This window comes from Globicephala melas, chromosome 5, assembly GCF_963455315.2.
Source record: "Globicephala melas chromosome 5, mGloMel1.2, whole genome shotgun sequence".
NCBI lineage: Eukaryota > Metazoa > Chordata > Mammalia > Artiodactyla > Delphinidae > Globicephala > Globicephala melas.
This window is the reverse complement of record NC_083318.1, coordinates 48,598,003-48,620,046: the sequence shown is the minus strand read 5'-3', so window position 1 is coordinate 48,620,046 and position 22,044 is coordinate 48,598,003. Positions and strand designations below refer to the sequence as shown.

Here is a 22,044-nt window from a genome sequence, read left to right as displayed (position 1 = left end):
GCTGCGCGCACCAAGAAGGGGTCCGGGAGGCGCCGCTCACGACCCGCTGGCAACTCTCGGAGTCGCCTCCGGTCTCCTTAGGGTCTGGCTACTCGGTGGCCAGACTCCCGCGCCAACACCCCCTCCCCCATCCGGTGACGGCCGCAGGTGGCAGAGGCGGCGCGCGGAGCGGGAGAGGGGAGGGGCGCCTCGCTCCCGGGCTCTCGGTTGGCGGCTCCCGCTTCCAGCCCGCCGCCCGCGCGGCCCCGCCGCCCAGCTCCGCGCAGCGCCCCCGGCGCCCCCCTCCGGCCTCCGCCCGCACCTGCACGCCGCTCCGCGCGCTTCGCAGCCGCCGCCGCTGCCGTCGCCTCTCTCTCTCCCAGCGCGGCGGACGTCCCCGGGCTGAGCGGCGAGGGCGCTCTGGTGCTAGACCCATCGCCAGACACCCCTGGGCCGGTTGACTCCCGAGTCCCGCTCCTGCACCCCGCGTCCCCAAAGATGAATGTGAGGAGGGTGGAAAGCATCTCGGCTCAGCTGGAGGAGGCGAGCTCCACAGGCGGTAGGATGCAATAAGCATTGGAGCGGGCGCCCGCTTCTACCCTCCTTCCCTTGCAAGCTCAAACGGGAACCCCTTCCCGGGCTGGGGACGCTTGTTGCCTCTGCTGCATGAGAAACAGTCACCGGGGTGGGACTGGGAAGGGGAGGCGGCCGCGGCGGGAATGGGGGTGCGAAGGAGAGGGGGTGCATGCGAGGTCCAGGTCGGGGAAGAAGAGGTGTTTGAAGTGTGTGTGAAACTCGCCGGTGGCAGGGTCCCCTGCGATCCTGTGCCTACTTTTGCCTTCTCTGAAAATTTCCCATGTTGTTGGTGCATCTGCCAGGTGACTTTAGACCACACACTTCCTTCTCCTAACACCTGGGGATAAATGAGCTGAAATAGTATTGATCCTCTCCCTCCACGTTGCCTTTATGCTCCCAAACATTTCTTCATTAAAACTCTGTTTTGGTCCCCTGGTAATATACAGGCGGAATGTTTCCCAGGTCAGATGCTTCAGCAGAACCGTTTATGTCTTGTTTTTGCCAGCTTCAGTTTGGTGTGTTCAGAGAAAATGGTCCTCAGTGACCCTTGGAAATAATTTATACATAGTACAGCCTTGGAAAGGTACTGGGCACTCTGTGCAAGGAGCTTGGTTTCAGAGTATTGTGCATTCTGCGAAAGCAGGGAAAGGGCACGTTTTGATCAGTTTAGTGGTATCCGTAGCGAAATACGGGACGATATCTCCCACCCCCCCTCAACCCAATAAAGCCTCTTCGGTTGAATCGATTTGTTTTTAGATAGCTTCAATGTGTATAATTTTTTAGAGGAGCCGTAAATCGAATGAAGGGTGTTGTAGGGAAGCTGAGAGTGATTGAGAGCTGGACATTTCCCAGATTATATAAGATGAGGAGTCATACATGGCTATGAAAAACTTGCACTTGATGTAAAGTTGCAACGAAAGAGGCATTTCCACATTCTACCTGTTTATATCCAGGGAAATGGGGCCACTTCAACTTGAGTCCATCACCCTAATTTATGGACATTGAGATTTGGACACATTCCCTTTCTTCCCTTCCCTCCATTAGTTCAGGTGATTGTAACTGGGAGGACTCTAGTCTTCTTAGTATGTGAAATTTTAAAGAAAATGTCCTTGTAGGCTGGAAAAAATAATATGATGGTCACCTTTGAAGCCCCAAATTTGACTTGTAATGATGTTTAGTTTAGGTCTTCCTTGTGACAATAGCTGCCACTCATTGCAAACTAAGTATGTCTAGGATATATTTTATGAGCGATACTCATAATCTTGAAGAGACTGAATTTTTCAGAATGGCAGTTTAAGTGTAGAGCGCTCAGTAGTTGTTGAGTTCATAGGCTCTCTGTCTTTGCAGTTCCTTTGACTCAGAATAGGGTAGGGAGCTAGCTATCCTTTCAGGGACTTACTCATGCACAAGGCAATAGTAGGTACTCAAAGATAGAGAGGGTTGTAGGATCAGAAGTCCGGGCAACTGGGTGGCTTGCATCGTCCGGCCGCTCAGCGATAACAGCTTTTTGGCTGGGCCTAGTCTTTAATTGGCCAGATGGGGATTGAATCAGCACGTCTGGTCTATTCACAGTGCCATAGGTGGCCATAATCTCTACTGGATAAAATGAGAAAGATGAAATCACATCTGGGGAGTATGATGTATTAAAAATAACTTTCAGTACCATCTCTAGACTCAACATGTGTTCATTGTTCCTTTGGAGAATAGAAAGATGTTGATTTATGTCTCGGCTCAGGTGGACCAAAAGGGAAGTGTTTTCTGGCTTGAATTGATTTGACACCTGTTTCTTGAATTGTACTCACACGTTTTTAGAGTTAATTGTTATAGAAGAAAAAAAATGTTTGAAGCACCTTTTTTAAGCACCGTTTTTTTTCGTTCTTAGTGTAATTGTTTCAAGTTTATATTAGAGAATGATCCCCAGATATGTAGTCTATATTATTTTCAGCAAACATAAGCTTTAGTACGTTGGTGATTTGTGCTCAAATATAGGGTAGTCTGGACAATCCTGGGACGAGAAAAGTGTCATTTTTGAAGGTTTCAACTCTAGTTTCAATTCTTGTTCTAAAACAGTAGTCCCTGACCTCTTGTTTCCTTTCAAATAAGTGGGACATTAGCATAACTTCTTATGTGACCATGATGCTTTTCTCTTGAATATGTGCCTCTTGGATGGAGGTTTATAAAATGATTTAATTGAAATTTAAACAAAACTTAACTGGAGGATCAGACTGAGAGGAATGTATGAAGATGAGAGGGAAATCAGGAGTTGGAGAAGTGTGTGTGTGTGTGTGTGTGTGTGTGTGTGTGTGTGTGTTTTATGACCTGACTCTAGAGCCAGAATACTGTGACAAACAGTTTGTTGAGAAACACAGGTGAAAACTACACTAAAGTGAAAGTAGGGAGGGAAATGCAGGAAAGATGGGAGCAGGGTTGTGTTGCGTTGCTAAAAGTTGAAAGTAAAATAACTAAAAAAAGCTCATTCCTCACTCTTTTCAACAGGTAATACGTTTAATATGCTAACTGATTAATACCACTTCTAAGTCACTGTAGTTGACACTTAATACTGCGCAGAACAGAAAGTGGACGCTTGTCAGTGACTTCATACAAGTAGAGAAGCTTTCTTCGGAACCATACTGCCCACTTTTACCCTCCCTCTCATCAGCTTCCACATTAACCCAAAAGCTTGCCCCAAATATATTTTTCATGTCATTGTCCACTCCCATTATTTTGCTCCCCTGCTGTAAAATCAAACATAATCCTGCTACTGGTGGAGAGAGAGATGCCAATTCACTGGTGTACTTGAAAGAGAATCAGAAAGAAGGTCAGAGGAAACAGCCCCATAAAATTGTTCATCAGTGTCCTTAATTTGTGCCCTGTAACGTAGGGATGGCAGGTGTTATGTGATGTAGTCTACAGCTAAAAGTGGGGAGGGAAGTGGGTGTTTCAGCAGTTGCTGGAGGAGGTAGTAGAGTGGGCGTGGCCCGCAAATTGACCCAGAGCTGGACCTGGGTAATCAGAGGCCCCTCCCCCGGTCCCCTGTCCTTGGAATGTACATTCTGCCCACTCTTCTCACAGCCCAAGCCATTTTCAAGGACACAGCCTTGAGAGAGTAACTTGTTGAGATCATCTGGGTGGTATACGTGACTGAACCTAGTTAAAGCCTCTATGTAAACCTTTAAGAATCTGGTGGGCAGGTGTGGAGATCTCCTCGTCTTGCTTTGCCCAAGACAAGCCTTGTATTTAAGGTCACTTGCTTAGTAAACCTGCCACCAGCCAATCTGGAGTGGTCCGCCTCTTTCTTTGGTCTCTTTTTGTCCTCTGTGTATGGGGCCCAGTATCAAATTTCACCTGGGAAGCCCCTGAGTTTGGGAATCAACAACAGTACAGTGAATAATCCTCTTCATTTTTGTATTGTGTGATGGATGTATCATGGCTCCAGCTTAAGTTTGGGGTTTATTAAGGATAAGGCAAACTCGGAGTAGTAACTCCACAAGGGTAGTAGTGAAAAGCCTGTTTATTCTGAACCAAGGAGAAGCTTTTTATGGCACAAGGCATTATTCTGTTTTCTCTGTGTTGTTGAATGTAAGAAGGTTCTAATCAAATGATATGGTGAAGTGTTAAAATTCAACAACCCTCTTCCCCTTGCTCCACTTCTTTTTTTCCTGGCCAATGCTTATGCAGAGTTTCATAAAATAAGTCTATAGATGGTTTGGAAGTTAATGATCCATGCAGTATAAAACATGTGTGCAAGATTTCTGTGGAATCATAGACCGTGTGTGTGTGTGTGAGAGAGAGAGAGAGAGAGAGAGGAGAAATGGAGGTAAGGAGGGAAGATGAATTTTTAATTGGTTCAATGGGCCTTTACCATCCTTAAACATATTTTAAAGTTGTGTAACTACATCTGCCACTACACGTTTATTCACCCTTGGGCCTTAAACCACTCACTTCTTTTTCACAACTGTTCATTGCTTAGAGGTCCTCGTGGTCTTTTCTCCATTCCCATCGTCCTGAACTCACTGCAGTGCTTCATGCTGTTCATCCACACTCCTTAGAAGACTGTGAACCCTGAGAGCAGAGCCGTTGTGTTGTGCCCACCACTGTGTCCCAGCATCTGGACTGAAGCCTGACATACAATATTTGCTCAATAACAGATATTTGTTGAACGAAGTCTCCTCCCTTGCATTTTGTGACACTGCATTACTCTCTTTCCTCCTACTTCTCTCACATCTCCTTTTCTGACCCTTATTTCTTCCTTTGCTCATTTTGTGCAACTTTGCACACAACTTTTCTTCATTCTCTTCTCTCTCTCTCCTCCCTCCCTAATCTGATTGTGATTTTGATGCATCTTACCTGGATGCAGAGGACTCCTTAGTCTATAGCTCTGGCCCGACCCCTTTCCACATTACCAGATGGACGTTTCCATGCCCTGTTGGTCAGACCTATGAGCAAGTTTTACCAGCGCCTCGAAATCAGTATGTCAGAAAAGACATATCCTCTCTTCTGAGAATAATTTCTTGTCCAAATTTTGATAATGGTGACATCATTTTCTGAGGCGTGCAGTTATAAAATAAAGCAAAGTGTTTCCTTCTGTAGGGTACTTCCTACCTTGATTCTTTCCTCCCCTTCCACGTGGAATCAGTCACCAAGCCTTACTCATTCTCTTCTGATTCTCTTCTAGCTTTTATGTCCAGCTCCCCCCCTCCAACTCCCATTGCATCACTCAAGATTATATTATTTCCCAGGCCATCATGGCTGTCTCCTATTTGCACTAAGTGCCGCTCCCTGCTCACAACCAAATAAATTTACTAAAACCTGATTTGAGTCAGGTCCTTCTCTTTGTATGCAAAATCCTTGCCATTACTTATGGAACTAAAAATACTGTTTTCTTAGCTTGATAATCAAGGTTTCCATGGTGACAGGCCTGTATCCCAACATTTTCTTTTCATGACTCTTCTAGGGCTACACCTTGACCTGCTAAACTGAATTGTTCCCTAGTCCCTACACCTATCTCATGTTGTACCTCCTTCTTAGAATGAACTTCCTGCCCCAGCATTACCCACTGAACATTGTTGAATGCTCAACATCGAACACGTCCTTCAAGACTCATCTCAAATGCCGTGTCCTTTTCCATGCAGCCTTACTGATTTCTCCCTGTCTCCTCCCCGAAGAATTACACTTTGAATTTTTGTCGGTCATTCTCCTTTCATTTTGACTGATATCTGAATAACAAGGCAGAATAAGCTATGTATATTTGTTTGGTGTGCAGTCTTAAGTTGTAACTCCTTGATGGCGAGTACCATACATGAATTGCTAAGTTTTGTGCCCCTGCGGATGACTGGCACAGTGCTTCAAAATATAATAGGTGCTTAAAATGTAGTTACGGAATTTAAACCACACTGCCCAGTGGTAGACCCATCAAAGACCCAGAATTACAATTCACGTTTGATTGCTTGTTCAGCCGTCTACCGGAAGTGGAGGTGTTTTTTGGTTCTGTCTTTTCCATTCAGTGGGCCAAGTCTATGAGCAGAGTCATCGACACCAAGATAGTGCTGCTCTGAACTGTGCATGTTCTTGCATCTGTAATGCATGGCTGTGAGAGTTTACATCATTTCCAAAGAAGAGCTTAATAAGTAACCAGTGTTTTCTGTGTATTTAGAGCAATAGGCAGTGTCATCTTTGGAGACTGTTGCTATGACTGTCCCTCATCCTTAATACCTTCCAGACTTATCACCCCTAGGATTGGTAGTTCAGGGGACCCCCAGTTAGTGATTATCACTTCTCCTGGTTCCCCTTCCAATAAAAGAGTGGAAACATGAGTTAAGTACTCACTCTGAATCATGATCGTGATTGTCGATACTAGTCTGAGTTAGTGTTACCGAGAATAGGCCTTAACATTTCCCAACCCAGAGCCTAACTGGCTACACCACCATGTCTGCCATTATTATTACCATCATCATTATCTTCATCAGATGATAAATTCTTTCATTATAGCAGTGTCTGTGGAAGGGAATGGAAAAATTAAAAACTGAAACATCATTCAGCATATACACATCCACTTCCTCCGGCGCATTTTCTTTCATATCAGACTTCACAGAATCAGGCCGTGTTGGGAGGGAATTGGCAGAGCTGCAGAAACCATGGCAGGGCTGAGATGAGATGAGGTTCAGTATTTTTTACTCTCACCGCTGGGGCTGTCTCCCTTCTTGCCTAGTTTCTTTGCTGTAGGCTGCTCTATACACATACATATCCACATATTATTAGAAAGTCTGAAAAACAGAGAGACTCTCAGTGTTTACACATGTAACTTCTTTGTACACTCTGACCATCTAATGAATAATGTGAACATGGATATAAATGTAAAATTTGCCATATTGAGCACTTGGCCTTCATGCCGATATGTTAAGCGCTGATTTTTCTTCTCTAATGGACACAGCCAGTGTGGTTGAATGACTGTCCCATTGGAAATAGGTTGTCCCTTTGGATATATTATTGACCTTTTGGAAACTTCTCTCTCCAACATATTCTACCCTAATTATTTATTTAGGTAAAAATAAGTAGTCAACCCATTTTATAGTCACAGTGCATAACTTTTTGGTTACCTGGAATTTGGACTAGCTAGTTGGAAAGTGTCCCCCCAGGTATTCGGGCAGCATCTGCTCATGAAGAGTGAATAAAAAGTCTTCAGGGAATTCGAACTGGCAATTTTTTATAGATCTTTACTCTAAAAAGGTTTTGGAGAAGAAGTAGACTTCATCCCCAGATGTCAACACTTCTTAATATTTGAAGGATCTTTTGAGTGAAGCAGTTTATTTAAGAAATGACATTATCTGCAGCCCAAATAGGAATCAAAATCAGATTTGACTGACATAGTAACTACTGCAGTCTAATGTCTATGCATGCTCCCTCCCTTCCTCCCCCTCTCCCTCCCTCTCTCTTTCTATCTCTCTCTCTCATGTCTTCACTATAATAGCATCTGCACACTGTGTTACAGATGCCCAGGTGCCCTGAAGAATGTCCCCAAATATGATTTTTTTTAAAACCAGAGAAGATGTGACTTCCAAAAGTCTTCATGAGCTTCATAATAAAATTGGGTGAAAATAGCACATGCAGCTATTAAACTGATCTACATCTCAGAATAGATATCCTGCCAGGGGCTTTATTTTGGGTTGTAACTTTTTTGTACTTTAATTAAATTTTCATTAGAATACCATGAGAAACTACTCACACAAAAAATTGATCTAGCCCATACCTTTTATCCATGTTTTGTATGTGGTAAGTGCTCCAGGGATGTGTTGAATGAATAAAAGCATTTTATATTATGGTTATACCCTAAAGGTGGAGATACCCTCTCGTACTCCAATCCGTTCCATCACTGTGGAAATGGGATCATTAGGTCTTCTTGTTGTGTCTGCAGAGAGTTTGGAAAAAAACCCAAACAATAATATAGAAATAACAAACAGACATTTCAAAAATAACCCTGTCAAATCCAGTCCCGAGAACAAGTTTGATTTAGAGCAATTTTATTTAATTCATTGCTGTTCCTCTTTCTTCACCTATAAGATGGTGGTAATTATATCCATTTGTAGGTTACAGGGATGCATTCCGTAATGATGAAATGAGATTAATCAGCAAAAGTATGTACTTACAATGAAACTACTTGGTGCTGGGATGAGTGAGATGTAGAGACTGAGACTGCCTTTAGAGACCTTACGGTTTATTCAAGAGATATTTACTGAGTATGCACCAGGTATTTAGAGTCGAGTAGGGGAGAAATAAATAAACATGTATATTTTAAAATATTCATTGCCATACAGACATAAAGACGAAGTGAGATGGATGTTGAAAAGCAAGATTACCTCCAGTTAATATAAGTGCCATTCCTTTCCAAGTGGATGCAGTGAAAGCAGTGATATTGAACTTGATTTTTCTCTCTTTGGGATCTTACAGAATAAAGCTATCAAAAGAACTGAGCTCAAAATTCTATATTTGTTCTATCGTCCAATATTTTCCTGCCTTCCATTCTCCTGTAATATGGGTTTATGTGTCCACCACGTAAATACATTGTGACGTTAAGCCAGTTTAAAGATTTTTAAAACCTATGATGCTGGGAGTCTGTGAAGAAGTGCACTTTTTTCATAAAACAAACATGATTTTGATGCTTGGAGAATACAAAATGAGTAATAACTTCTATTTAAAGGTAGTCACAAAGGAACTGAAAATGCCTAGCTCTTTATTTACCAGTTTAAATAATGTTCTGGTAAAGGCAGAGGCATTTCAAGTTAGTGTAGGATTTTAAAAAATTAAGTAGAGGCATGGACATATATACACTACCAAACGTAAGGTAGATAGCTAGTGGGAAGCAGCCACATAGCACAGGGAGATCAGCTCGGTGCTTTGTGACCGCCTGGAGGGGTGGGATAGGGAGGGTGGGAGGGAGGGAGACGCAAGAGGGAAGAGACATGGGAACGTATGTATATATGTAACTGATTCATTTTGTTGTAAAGCAGAAACTAACACACCATTGTAAAGCAATTATACTCCAATAAAGATGTTAAAAAATTAAGTAGAATATCACTCTAATTCTTAAATGTGACTTTATAGAATCATTTATCATAAGGATATTATTATACCTGATTTAATATTGTGAGCACTTGTGAACATCAGATTCGCTAAGTCTTTCTTGCATCTTTTCCAAGAATTCCTCAAATACTCTTTTTGTATCATCTATTTCCCCAAACGCCCTTTAATTTGAGGCTTCCTTCTGGGCTGCGTGGTATTATTGCAATCTGTTTCCTATTTCCTTTTCTCGCTTGGTCCGGTTTCATCCTAGTTTCCTGCTGAAGTGATTTCTGAGAGAGTTGGTGCAGGTTCTGAAACACAGGTGCCTCGCGTTAATTTGAAGGTTGTGGGGAGGGAAATCTTGGGAAACAAGAATAAAATAATGAGACTTCAGAACCAGGCATTGGGAAATGTGGAAAAAGGAAGGTGGAAACTGTAAAATACAGCCATGTGCGGGGACACAGAGGGAGAGAATTCTCCTGCTATTTGTTTATAAAGAATAAACCCCATTTTTGATGGTGGTTTTATAAGATAGTTTTTAAAAAGGCAGCACATCCTAAACTGCAAAACTCAAAGGTGATATAAATACTAGTGCTTCTGACATAAGTACCAGATTTGCAGTTAAACCGTATAAAACCTCCTAGTTCAATTAAAGTTGTGGGTATAGATTCTGAATGAAAATTAGTCACTACAAAACCTAATACTTTAAGATTTTTGTTCATTTCTCAGGATAAATACAACGCAAAATCTACGAACACTACACTGGAAAGATTGAACTGTAGAAATACTTTGTTAGAAACATTGCAATTTAAAGCACAGTTACATTTATCTTGGATCCCTGATCATGAAATTATGGCTTTTCATAAATATCATTAGAATAGAATTTCAGATCTCAAGCAGTGACAGTTATAACTTCTTAATGCAATTTATGTTCTGGTAGTTTCAAAATAGTTTTGAGGATGCTATTCAACAGTCCTTTGAAACACATTGATCAATTACCTACTATAGGAGGGACACTGCAAGTCAATATTTCAGAAAATAAAAAAGCATGTTAGTTGTTTAGGAATTAAGCTTTTAAATCATATCTTCCTTCTCCACCCCAGAATTCTACTTGATCTGAATTGTATATTGATTAGGTAGAGCATGTTGGCTTATCTCATTTTCACAGACACGTGCTAACTAAATACTTTCCTAGGACCCTGGGGTAAGTCGTTGATGGAGGATATCAGAAGCTGCAGTCCTTGTCTTCTATGAAATAACAAGCTGAAGGAGCACAGAGTACACCTTTCATAATCACACGGTTTGTTACTAAGTGATATGGGTTTCAGAGTCACATAAAATACAAAACAAGTCCTATGTGGAAAAACTAGCATTAAACTGTAGACTAGATAATATTGCTACTCCACCTGTCAGTGGGGGATTCTCCAAATGGGAGGCAATTTAATCTTTTGTAAAACGTATTAAAATACCTATTATTTTTCAAGTATTGTTCTAAGTACTAGAATACAGAGATGAAAAATATCCCATGGGAAACCTTGCATCTAGTTAAAGAGATAGACATGTGAGATGGTAATTGGAATGTCAAAGTCTTAGGACAGCACTAAGCACAGAGTGCTTTGTAAAGACATATATGAGTCACCTCATTCAGGTAGGTAGGATCACAGTAAGCTCCCTAGACTGGATGGGAATGGAGGATGAGAATGAGTTTTCCAGGTAAAGACAGCAGGTGGGATGATGGATGTTTTAGGCAGGGAACGCTGTGGTTCTGAGGCTGGTTCTAAGGAAACGTGGTGGTACAATCAGGGGGCAGTGAGAAGTCCCGTGTGCAGTGAAGGTTGGGGTAGAAGGAAAATGGAGAGCTGGAGCAGTAGTCAGCATCAGGATGTGAAGGCATCGGGGAGCTACTGATACATTTCAGTCAAGAGCACAGCGTGATCACATTTGCACATTGGGAAGATTACTGCAGGGATGTGGCAAATGGACCGAAGGGGAATGAAACAGTGGGCATGGAGACCTGCTGAGGTAGAATTGCAGGTGAGACACACTGGGATCGTAGTAAAGCACTGGTGATGTGGTGGAGGATGGAGGGTACACATGAGATAAGCAGAGGATGAGACCAAGAAGACTTGATGATAGGTTGTAATTGGGGTTGGGGGAGAAGTAGCAGCCTGGGTCATCTTCTAGATTTCTGGTTTGGGTGACTGGTGGGTGACACATGTTTATGAAGATGGGAAATACAGAAGGAGGTTTAGTTGAAAGAAAATGAGATCAGTTTGGGACTGTAACATTTAAGACCTTTTGGGATATCAAAATGGAGATGTCCAGTAGGTACTGGGCTGTAGAAATCTGGTACATAAGAGTGAGATTTGATTCTGTAGACAGTGGGGAGCCAGTTAAATTTAGGAGTGACAGAATGAGGAATATTAATTTTGCATAGCTGTGTAGGCTGCACCGTTGACAAAGATGTCATTAGGAGGCTGTTGTATTAGTCTAAATGAGGGAAAATAAATGTTTGAACAATGGTAAAGGCAGTGGGAATGGAAGGGTGGGATGACTGGGAAGGAGAAAGATGGGGAGATTGGTGACAAGTGACGAGTGGTGTCATGATGGAGGAGCAAGGAAGACAACAGGTTTTGGGGGGGAAGATAACATGTTCATTTTTAGAAATACTGATTTTGATGTGCTAGGTGAGCATCCAGGTCAAACTGTCCCAAAGGCAGTTGGAAACGTGGAGTTCAAGTTCAGTTGATTTTAGAGAAGCACACGTTTATTAAGCATCCAGTGTTGTGATGGGTATTGGGAATAGAGAGATAAATGAGCGATGACCTTACTCCCAAGATGCTGGCTATCAAACTAAGCTGGAGAGTCAAATCTGGGAGCCAGTTGCAAATAGATAAAGGTAATTGAAGACATGAAGGTGAGTAGGGGACAAAGTTTAGGATTAGAGCTATGAAGAATAAGGGTGGAAGATGGGTGTAAAATCAGGAGAATGTGTGGAGAAGAAATTGGAGAGGAGAATGTTATGGAAGTCAGTGTCCCACACACGGATGGCCCATACTTGTCAACTAATGGGGAATAAAAGAGTTTCAAAAAGCCAGAGCTAGTTAACAGAGTGAGTTGCTGCAGAACATTAATGGTAGATAAAGAATGGGGTCTAAGGATAAGACTCTGGGGTCAGAGCTAGGGTTCAGATACGGTGTCTGCTACCCTTGGAAGCCGCATGGCCTCTTTGTAACTTAGCCTCTTTATGTGTGCCTGGAACATTCTTGCCCCATATACTCCATTGTTTTGCTTCCTCACTTTTTCAGGTTCCCATTAAAATACTACTTCTCTGATGACTTCATCTAATATAACAATTCAGCTGTGTCTCCCTATTCCCTGACCCTACATTCCTTCATAGCTTTTATACTATATTTTTTCAAAGAAAAAAATTACATATACTATACGACTATGATATTATTTATATATACTATAATGATATTTATATATAGTATATTTTTGAGTCTATTTATTTTTTTACTATCTTCCCTATTAAAATTCACTCAAATGTATGTTGAATGGTAAATCAATGAAAAGAACCCATTTCGACAGGTTGCATTGAGGATGAACTGAACTAATGTGTATATCAAGTGCTCAGCGTAGTGCCTGGCAAATAGTTAGGACCTGATCAATGTGAGTTGTGGTCATTTTTGTAATTATTTTGGACTGAGAAAAAGCCCTTTAATCCCGAGGATGGGCGGTCAGGAGAGTGGTGAGATTGGGAGCATGGGGGCAGTTATGGAGGGAGGGAGTTGTGAGGAAGGGCACTTGCTCCCTGGAGGGGGTCAATCTTGTCCTCTAAGGCAGAAGGGAAGGAGAGGCAGTCCTGGAGGGGTCTGCTGCGGAGCACCCTGTGAGGAGCTGGGCTGTGAGTGGCCAGGGGGGTTTAGAGAGGTTTCGAGGAAGCATTTAATACGTGGCATGCAGGACTTTGCGGGGACAGCAGTTTGCAGTCGGTAATGGTCTGAGAGGTATTGAGGCTGAGAAATGAGATTGGGGAGAGTCTCAGAATGGTGGATTTCATCCAGTGGGCAAGGAGTCAAGGTTTCTGAGAAGGATGATGGCATAATAAAAGCGACGCCGTAGGAAGAGTTGTCTTGTTTTGCTGTGAAGGAAGGATGAAAGGAGGAGAGGGTTCAGGTGGACAGGTGAGCTGAGGAGACATTGCTGTTATCCAGATTTTAAAAAGGATTGGCCACTTGGGGAGGGGTGTTAGAGGGGAAGAAGATGAATTTGGCAGAATTCTTGTGGCATTATGGGTGGTCTTTGTAACTGATTGAATGTGGGTGTGGAGTTGGGTGGGAGATCAAGGAGTAGCAGGGTCAAAGAAGTGCACATAAGCAGACTCCATACTCGACTTAGGGGTCTGAGTAAAGGCCTTTGCTTATGATGATGGGCAGCTATTATCTGGAAGACAGAGGAAGGAAATTGTGTGTGTCTGGTGTGTGTGTGTATATGTAGGACCAAAAGTACTATGTTCAACATTATATTTGGGGCACTAGAAGTGTACCCTGGTAAGGGGAACAGCAGGTAGTTTTGAATATCCCTTTTATTGACAACTTAATTGAGGCTCAAAGGGGTTAAGCAGCGCACCCATTGCCACACAGCTAGTGATGGGAGAACAGGGATATCAACTAAGGCAATATTCATTGAGGCATTCTGGCTACACAGAATATGCCTGGATGGGGCAGGGCTGTGGGTGAGTGAGGAGTGGCACTCTGGGCTGACCTGGTATTGTTCTGGAAGGGCTGGGCTCAGCTCAGCAGATACAGAGCTTATTACCCTGGTTTGTGGTACATGGAGTTAAAGGGCAAGTGACCTGACACAGTTCCATGTGGATTTCTAGATCATGTCCAACGTAAAGATCCAAAGCCAGTACCCAATTCAAGTGATGCTGCGTGGGAAACACCTTGATACCCAGCTTTGTGGGTTGGGAAAAAGAACCATTCATGCTTGAAGGGTTTGAATGAAAACAACCTGCAGGGCCTCCCTGAGCCTGAGTTGAAGGGCTGATGGAAGTGATTGATGTGGGCAAGCTAGTGGCAGGTGAGGGTCTGGGCAAACTGGGCATTGGAAGTGCCGTACACAGGGAAGCTTTGGAAGGATGTGTATTATCCCATGAAAAGATATGATTTTGATTCGGAGAGCATTCTACTTGCATAGCTGCCCTCGCTCCATTGCCTCCCCTCCCTGGACTGCTTGATGCTGCATCACGTCTCCCACCCACCCTGTGGACACTGGGCACAGGCAGTCTTGCTGAGACTAACCAAATGAGAATATACAGCATTACTGCAAGCCATGGACTCCAGCCATCATCCTCCATCCTGCCACAATAAGTCATGAATCCTATTACTACTGTTCCTTAAGGAATACAGTTTTAATTAATTGTTTGGTATCTGCCAAGCCAGAGTAAAGAGGCTGTGCACACTTCCAGGACCCCCAGGGGCGTTCAAATGTTTGTTGACCAATGGATAATGAAGTGCCTCTAAATGTACCGACAGAAAAGCAGTCAAATATTGTTATAACTGTTAGGTTGAGCCTCAAAATTCTGCCATCATGAAATGCAATAAGCAAGCCCTTAGGGAGCTCAAAGAAATTTTTTTCCTTCTCTTTCTCTCCCTCTCTCCCTGAGTCTCAGGACACGCTTCACTCAAGTTCACTCTAGTCAGCACATTTATTTAGCATGTATTGTAAATCAAACATTGTGCTGGGTGCTTGGGGGATACAGATGCCTTCTCTGTCTTCACAAATGGCTAGCAAGGAGTAGAGACCTTCAACAATGCATTAGCATGATGAGAATTTCAGAACAGTGAGCAAAAGGTGCTATAGGAACACATGGGAAAAAACTGAATACGTTTTAGGGGTCAGAAAACAACTCCTAAAGAGAGTGTAAATTAAGTTGACACCTGAATGATACTTAGAGTAGAAACAAGATTGGAGAACATACTTGAACTAAAAATGTCCAAAAAAAAAAAGAGTGAGAGACTGGAGATAAATGCTGAAGAGGCAGGTAGGGCCAGATGGTTGAGTTTGAGTTTTATTAAGGATTTGGACTTTATCCTAAGGGCAATGAGAAGTGATCAGAGGTGTTAAGCAGGGGAACGAAATAACCAAATAACTACATCTCATCTTCTGGCCTTGGGCTGTACACTCAGCAAAAAGTGTAAGGCGGTTATCCCAGTGACCAGCAAACTGTTGATCTTGCCTTTCTGGCATCTGAAATTATTTTCTTGTTCTGTCTTGTTTTTTGTTTGTTTGTTTTTCCATTTACCTTTTCTCTTCTGCCTTGCCTACCATCTGAAATCTGATTCTTGTCTGTGATTTAGAACTCTTTGCTAGCCATGTAGTGTCTAGGTCAGCAGTCTCCAAGGTGTGCTGAACTTGTACCCTATCTGTAAAAATATTTGGAGCATGTACTTTCATTTTTATAGGTTTCATCATAAATTATACACATACTTCAAGAAGTGTGCATACTAATTATTAGTAAAGCTTAACTTCTTTCTTTTCTTAGGTAATAATAAGCATGCTGGAAAGAGTAATGTCAAACCCAAAAGGTTTGATCCTGATAACCTCTCATGGAGGCATTTCTATCTATTCTTGACTAGTATAAAGAGAAGAGTGTAATATACTCGAGTTTATAGCCTAGGACAAAACCGTGAGTGGCAAAGAACTATAAATGATGTGCAATTATCAATGGTTAACTTCCGTAAGTATTTATGTGTTTACTTTTACAGACATCAAGTGTTGCAGAGGTAATGCTACCTTGCAACGCTGTTATTAACTATTCACCCTTCCTCAGTGCTTCGGGCCAGTTGCAGCCATCCCCATCCCAACTGAGAACTTTTCTGCACTGTTCAGACTCATCTTTGTCCTGATTTGTTTCTGGCATACTCTTTCTGCATTCTGAGTTTTCCACTGCTTCATGCATGATGGATGTTACAATTCCAGAGAAGGCTCAATCTCTGTCTACATATACCCCAAGTTTACACGAGACACACATGAGCTAGTGTCCGATAAATTGAAAAAAATAAAGTGGAAAACTCAATGCAGAAAGAGTATGTTACAACAGTATAGGTTATCAGCACTAACATATGGACATTTCCTGACTCAACCACAGAGAGCTCACCTGTTATTATTTCTATTTCATGAACCCATGCAGTGTGGGTCTGATGCCTGCTGATTTGCGGGGAACCTGAGTCAACAGTGTCTACCCAATTACAATGTGTAATTGCAAACCCTTTAATGGAAAGGTTCCTTCAGGCCTTCATGGGAAGGGATAATTTCCATCAAGAAAGGGCTGAGCCTTAAATTTTAAAGAGTCTATAGGATGTGCACATGTGTGTAACTGGTACTCATGGGGTTGCAAAGAAGTGAAAGATAAGATCTAGTTGCAGAGGATGAGCTACAATGACATGCGAAAGCCACCACAGTCGTATGTGTTAACATTCTCATTTCGTGTTAGACTTACTAATGATTTAAACGAACACCTCCAAATCGTGCCTCAGATTTGCTGACTGCAGTTCAATCCTCTGGAATTTAGGCTCCATGAGCGTAGAGATGGGCTATTTTGTTCACTGTATATCCCACGCTCCTTGAACAGGGCCTTCCCGTAGTAGGTTCCAAATGTTTGTTGAATGAATCAACTATCACAAAAACCAGCGGAAGAGAGAAAGGGATTCCGAAGTAGTTAGAACAGCCTGTGCCAAGGCTCAGATTTTTATGAAAACTCAAACTACATCCAGGGAATGGTGAGAGGATCCAGGTGGACTGAATATTGGCAGTGTGGGGAGATATACCCCAAAGTGAGGCTGGAAGGGTGGATGGTGGTAGATTGTTTCAAGCCATTGCATTTTTGCCTGGGGAGTAAAAATTAAAATATGCAGGCAGTGGGGAGCTATTGAAGGATGTTAAGCAAGGGAATGACACTTATTTGTGTTTTAGGGAGAAATGATGGATGTAATTCCATAGACGTCAAGGGGGCTGGTTAGAAAAGTAGGGCAGACAGTTTGGAGTGGGAGACCTGAATTAAAGCAATGTGGCAGGTGGAGACAAGGTGATGGGTTCAAGAGTTGTGTTGCAGTAAGTCACTAAACATTGGAATGCGGATAAGAAAAGTAGGAGTCCAGAAGCTGTCCACGTTCTTAGCTTTAACCTTCAGTGAGAATTCTTGAGGATATGGTTGTCTTGGATTGAGATACAGGTAGAGAATGTAGGAAAAAGCCAGCTAGCAATTGAAGGTATGTGTCTAGATCTCAGAAGGGGCTAGAAATACAGATTTAGGAGCCGGTGGATTGCAGGGAAAGTCATGAGAACGGAGGGAATCATTTAGGGAGAGAACAGAGCTCAGCTTGGCATCTTAGGAGACAGACTAGAATCAAGTGGCTGTCCCCGGAGAAGGCACCAGCGAAAGGAGTCAGAGATGGATCATAAAGGGAGGTAGAAGCAGTGGCAGCCACGGGAAGGAAACTTTTCCAGTACTTGGTCAATTATCTTAAGTGCTTTGCGTGGTTAGGTAAAGTGAGAACCGAAAGGATTTGGCAGTTAGGAGGTTGAAGCAATTTTAAGTGGGGCAGAAGCCAGATTGCAGTGGGTGTGGGTGTGAGCGAGGAAACAAAGGAGAGCAAGTGTAGGCAACTCTTCTAAGAAGTTTAGTTGTGAAGGAAAGTGGGGGAGGTGGAGCAGTTGCTTGAGGGAATAACTGCTCACAGATTCATTTAGTTAAACGAGAAATTTGGGCATGTGTGTAGGCATTGACCCGGCAGTGGAGAGCTGTGGCCTGAAAACACAAGTGAGAGAATCATTCTTCTATTATATCACCATTGTGCCTTGTATATGGCACATAAAGCCCTTCTGCAATTGTCTGTTGACATTTGAACTACTTGTAAAAATACAGAAAAGTATAGAGATTAATAAGCCCCTGAGGATTTCCTATCCAAAACTGATAATTAATAATTTTACAAGATTATTTGCTTCTAGCCTTCTTTACATGACAGCAACAAAATGTTAACAATAAAGTTGACGACCATTTTGTCACCTTCCGTGTTCCCCTTCCTGTCCCCTCTTTCCTGCAGCTACAACCATTACCATAGATTTGGTGTGCATCCTTCCAATTTGCCTTAATATCCTTTTATCTGCAGATGTAGGTGTGCATGAACTGCGTGTCCTATGTTTCACATTTGCCTTATTCCTTTTGGGCTGCTGTAATAAAATACCACAGACTGGGTAGCTTATAAACAGAAGTTTGTTGCTCATGGCTCTGGAGGCTGCAAGTCTGAGATCAGAGTGCCAGCATGGTCTTGCAGGGGCACTCTTCTGGGCCACAGGCTTCTCCTTGTATCTTCACGTGGCTGAAGTGGGCTAGGGAGCTCTGTGGGGTCTCTCTCATAAGAGCACTAATCCCATTCATGAGGCCTCCACCCTTATGGCCTAATCATGTCCCCCAAACCCCACCTACTAATACCATCACACTGGGAGGTTAGGATTTCAACGTATGAATTTGAGGAGGGAGGGACACGGACACAGACACAGACATTCAGACTACTGCAATGTGCGTGTTTTAAAATTTGCACAAATAGTGTATTTTAAGGCTTTTTCAGTTATTATGTCTTATCAGGAGATCTAGCTGCATTGATGGACATAGTTCACTCTTCCTGAGTGCTGTTATTTGTGCAATATTTTATTGCTATGTCTGTCTCCCCTAAGAGACTGAGTTCTTCTGGGCCAGGGATAGTTTGTTGTCATATTTGTATCCCCAGTGCCTAAATATCTCTTGTCTAAATGAGTAAGTGGGCAGGTGGACAGGTGGGGCTTGAGAAGGAGTATAGGGTGGTGAGGCTCTTCTCTGAGACAGCAGGAAAGAAGTCAGGTTTTGGGAGGACTTCATACTCTACAGGTTATTCTGTGAAACAGAAGGGACTGTCATTTTCTGAGAAGTGAGCGGAGATAAGGGTTTGAGCAGTGTGGTACAGATTTGTAATCTTTAGCTTAATTGAGGGGAAGATTATCCCAAATAGTTACTATTTCACCAAGAGCCATACACTTTCGGCTCACTTTATTTTGCATTTCTGAATGACCAGAACTAAGAAGACACCAACTAGCCTCTGAAATATTGATTTGTCAGACATTCTTCTTTGCTAATTTATATGTTCCTTTAGCATTGGGTGGAATTGGTGGCTTGTTTTTTGGCTACAGAGTATTCGGTGATTTAATTCAATGTGAAGATTAAACAGCAATTCCAGGAGGTACGGAAATAACTCTAAATAATCAGCAAAGGTAGTGAATGCTGCAGGTAGTCAGAGAAGGATGAGCTCACAGAGGGCTAGAACAACCGGAGAGGAAGGCTTAAGGGATGGGCCTCTTGAGTTTGAGAATTGGTGGCATTTGGGTAATAGAAGCAGAAGGGAAAAGTGTATCAAGTGGGTTGGCAGGTTGAGAAAGGGGAGTAGATAAGGCACCTTTGAGGGCCGGTGAGCAGGCTATTCTGTTGGTAGAGGATTAGTGGAATTTCCTTTGTATCTGAGATCAGAGAGTAATGGGAAATCGTGGCCCACAGGCAATGGGTGTTGATGGAGGGGGTGGGGTGGAGGCTGGCAGAGAGTAGGGGAACAGCTGTCAGAGGAAGAGGGAATTAGGAGAGCATCTATTTCATTGCAGTTGTACTTAATCTTCACCTTGCGTGATGATAAAAAATAGAATTGAGTGTGATTGAATCACATAAGGCATTTGGAAGTAGTGTCCTTAAATTTAGTAAAACGACTTTCGGGTTGTAATAACATTATGACATACAAAAAACAAATCCCTCCTTCTGTCTTTGTCATGTTTTGGGGCATCATTACATGGGATTGAGAAGGAAACCAATGCAATATTTTCCTCTTTTAGTTTATAGGACTCAATCTCTGACTCATTGGCATATAGCAAATGTCGCCTTCCCTCGGTATTCACCATTAATTTTGTTTCTCTCTATTCCTGATCCCTTTTGCACTAGCCAACATTAGTAGGTCTCTTAGTAGTTTGATCAGTCATCATTTATATTATACTATTCATTTTCATGTCATTCTCTACCACTAGATTATGAATCTGCTGTCTCATTTTTCTTTGTATAGCAAAAACGTTTGGCACAGTAAATATTTCTTGATTGAATGAAGGGAGAATTGGCTTCAAAATGTATTTCCTGATTAATCTTAAAACCATGAAGAATATAACAGAAAGTACCTCTTTAAAGATGCCGAATGGAATGTTAGGAAGAGTTTCCCTGGTACCAGTAAACTTCACTGATTCACCAAATATTTATTGAGCATCTGTGGAGTGTCTAGGGACACAGTAATGAGAGAGTCAGACAAGGTCCCTGCTTTCAAGCAGTGTAGAATGTTTTGGAGGAAGCCAGGTAATAAACAGGTAAGAAAATATCAGATAACAATACTTGCTGTGAAGGAAGGAAAACAACATGATGGACCAAGAGTAATAGGGTGGCTACTTGCAGCTTATTAGCCAGGGACTGCTTCTCTGAAGAGGTGAGCTATGAGAAGAGTCCTGGATCAGAAGACAGAGTCGTTTATGTGACTACCTGGGAGGGAAAGCTTTCCAGACAGAAGACACAGCTTTTACAAAGACCCAAAAACATAATAAACAGTGATTGTACAAAGGGCAGATAGGAGGACAGAGAAGTTGGAGTGTAGGAAGTAAGGTGGAGAGATTTAAGATGAGTCAGAAATGTGGGTGGGAGCCAGATCATGTGGGGAGGACCTTGGAGGCTAGAAGAAGGCATTTGGATATGACTCTAAATGTGATAGGACACAAATATGAGGACTTTATGAAGAGAAGCGGCAGGAATATAATTTACATTTTAAAAAAAGAGCACTCTGGCCAATTTATGGGAAAAGAATGGTGAGGTAGAGAGAATGGAAGCAGGGAGCTGAGTTAGGAGGTAGGGATGGTATCCCAGGCAGGAGATGTACTGGGTTTGGGACGTCAGTGGAGAGAAGTAGGAGGAGTCAAGATCTACTGTGCACATAGAGTTGACCAGACTTGCTGATGAGTTGAATGTGGGGAATGAAGGACACAGAGGCAACAAGGATGACATTTGGCCTGAGCTACTGCATGGGTGGTGCTATTACTTATTGACATGAGGAAAACTGGGGGAGAAGATTGAGAGAGGATTGAGAAACTAGGAGTTCAGTTTTGGATATGTTAGGGTTAACTCTTAGACATGAGTGGAGATTTTTAGTAGGCAGTTGGATATACGATAGGTTTTAGGGTGAAGGTTAGGGCTGAAGATATAAATGTTTGAGTCTTATAGTATACATTTTATTTAACATTGAACCAAAATGAGATCATTCATGGCAAAAACATGCATAGGAAAGAGAAGGAGGTGAGAACTATATCCTGGGACTCCCAATATTTAGAGGGAGAGAAAGGAAGGGCCCAGCAAATGACACCAAAGAGGTCAGAGATGGAGGAGACAGACCAGGAGCGTGTGATATCACAGAAGTCAAATAGGAGGGAGTGATCAACTGATTCACATGCAACTGAGAGTTTGAATTAGAGAAGTAACAAATAATTTGTTGAATAAAAGAATGAATGAATAGAAGTGAATGAGTATAGTATTAAGGGTAAATGAAGTAACATCAGAGAGACTAAACAAACAATACTAAAAGCCCTTAAAGGTAAGTATCTTTCAAGAGGACTTTAAAAGTTCATTTATTGGAGAGGCAACATTTATGTGGTCTGAGTTTATAAAATTCCATAAGATGTGAAAAGATTAACCTGGGGTAGAATTAGACAGTTTCTAGGAAGCTGCTTTTAAACGAAGAAGAGGAAAGGTATGGTAAAATGCTTGGCAGATTTTCAACTGTAAATTTCTATTGGCATCTACAGTCCACTGGTAACTAGTCAGTT

General features: G+C 42.3%; 1 protein-coding gene across 2 annotated transcripts in view; it reads left to right on the top strand.

Annotated features, from left to right (window-relative positions):
* Positions 1-313: 313 nt before the first annotated feature.
* Positions 314-22,044, top strand: part of KCNIP4 (potassium voltage-gated channel interacting protein 4) — a 1,198,945-nt gene continuing 1,177,214 nt past the window's right edge. For both annotated transcript variants that reach the window (XM_060299203.1, XM_060299199.1), the window contains exon 1: positions 314-538. In XM_060299203.1, the coding sequence (XP_060155186.1) occupies positions 478-538 (61 nt within the window). In that variant the 5' untranslated portion in view covers positions 314-477. The remainder of the gene's footprint in view (positions 539-22,044) is intronic.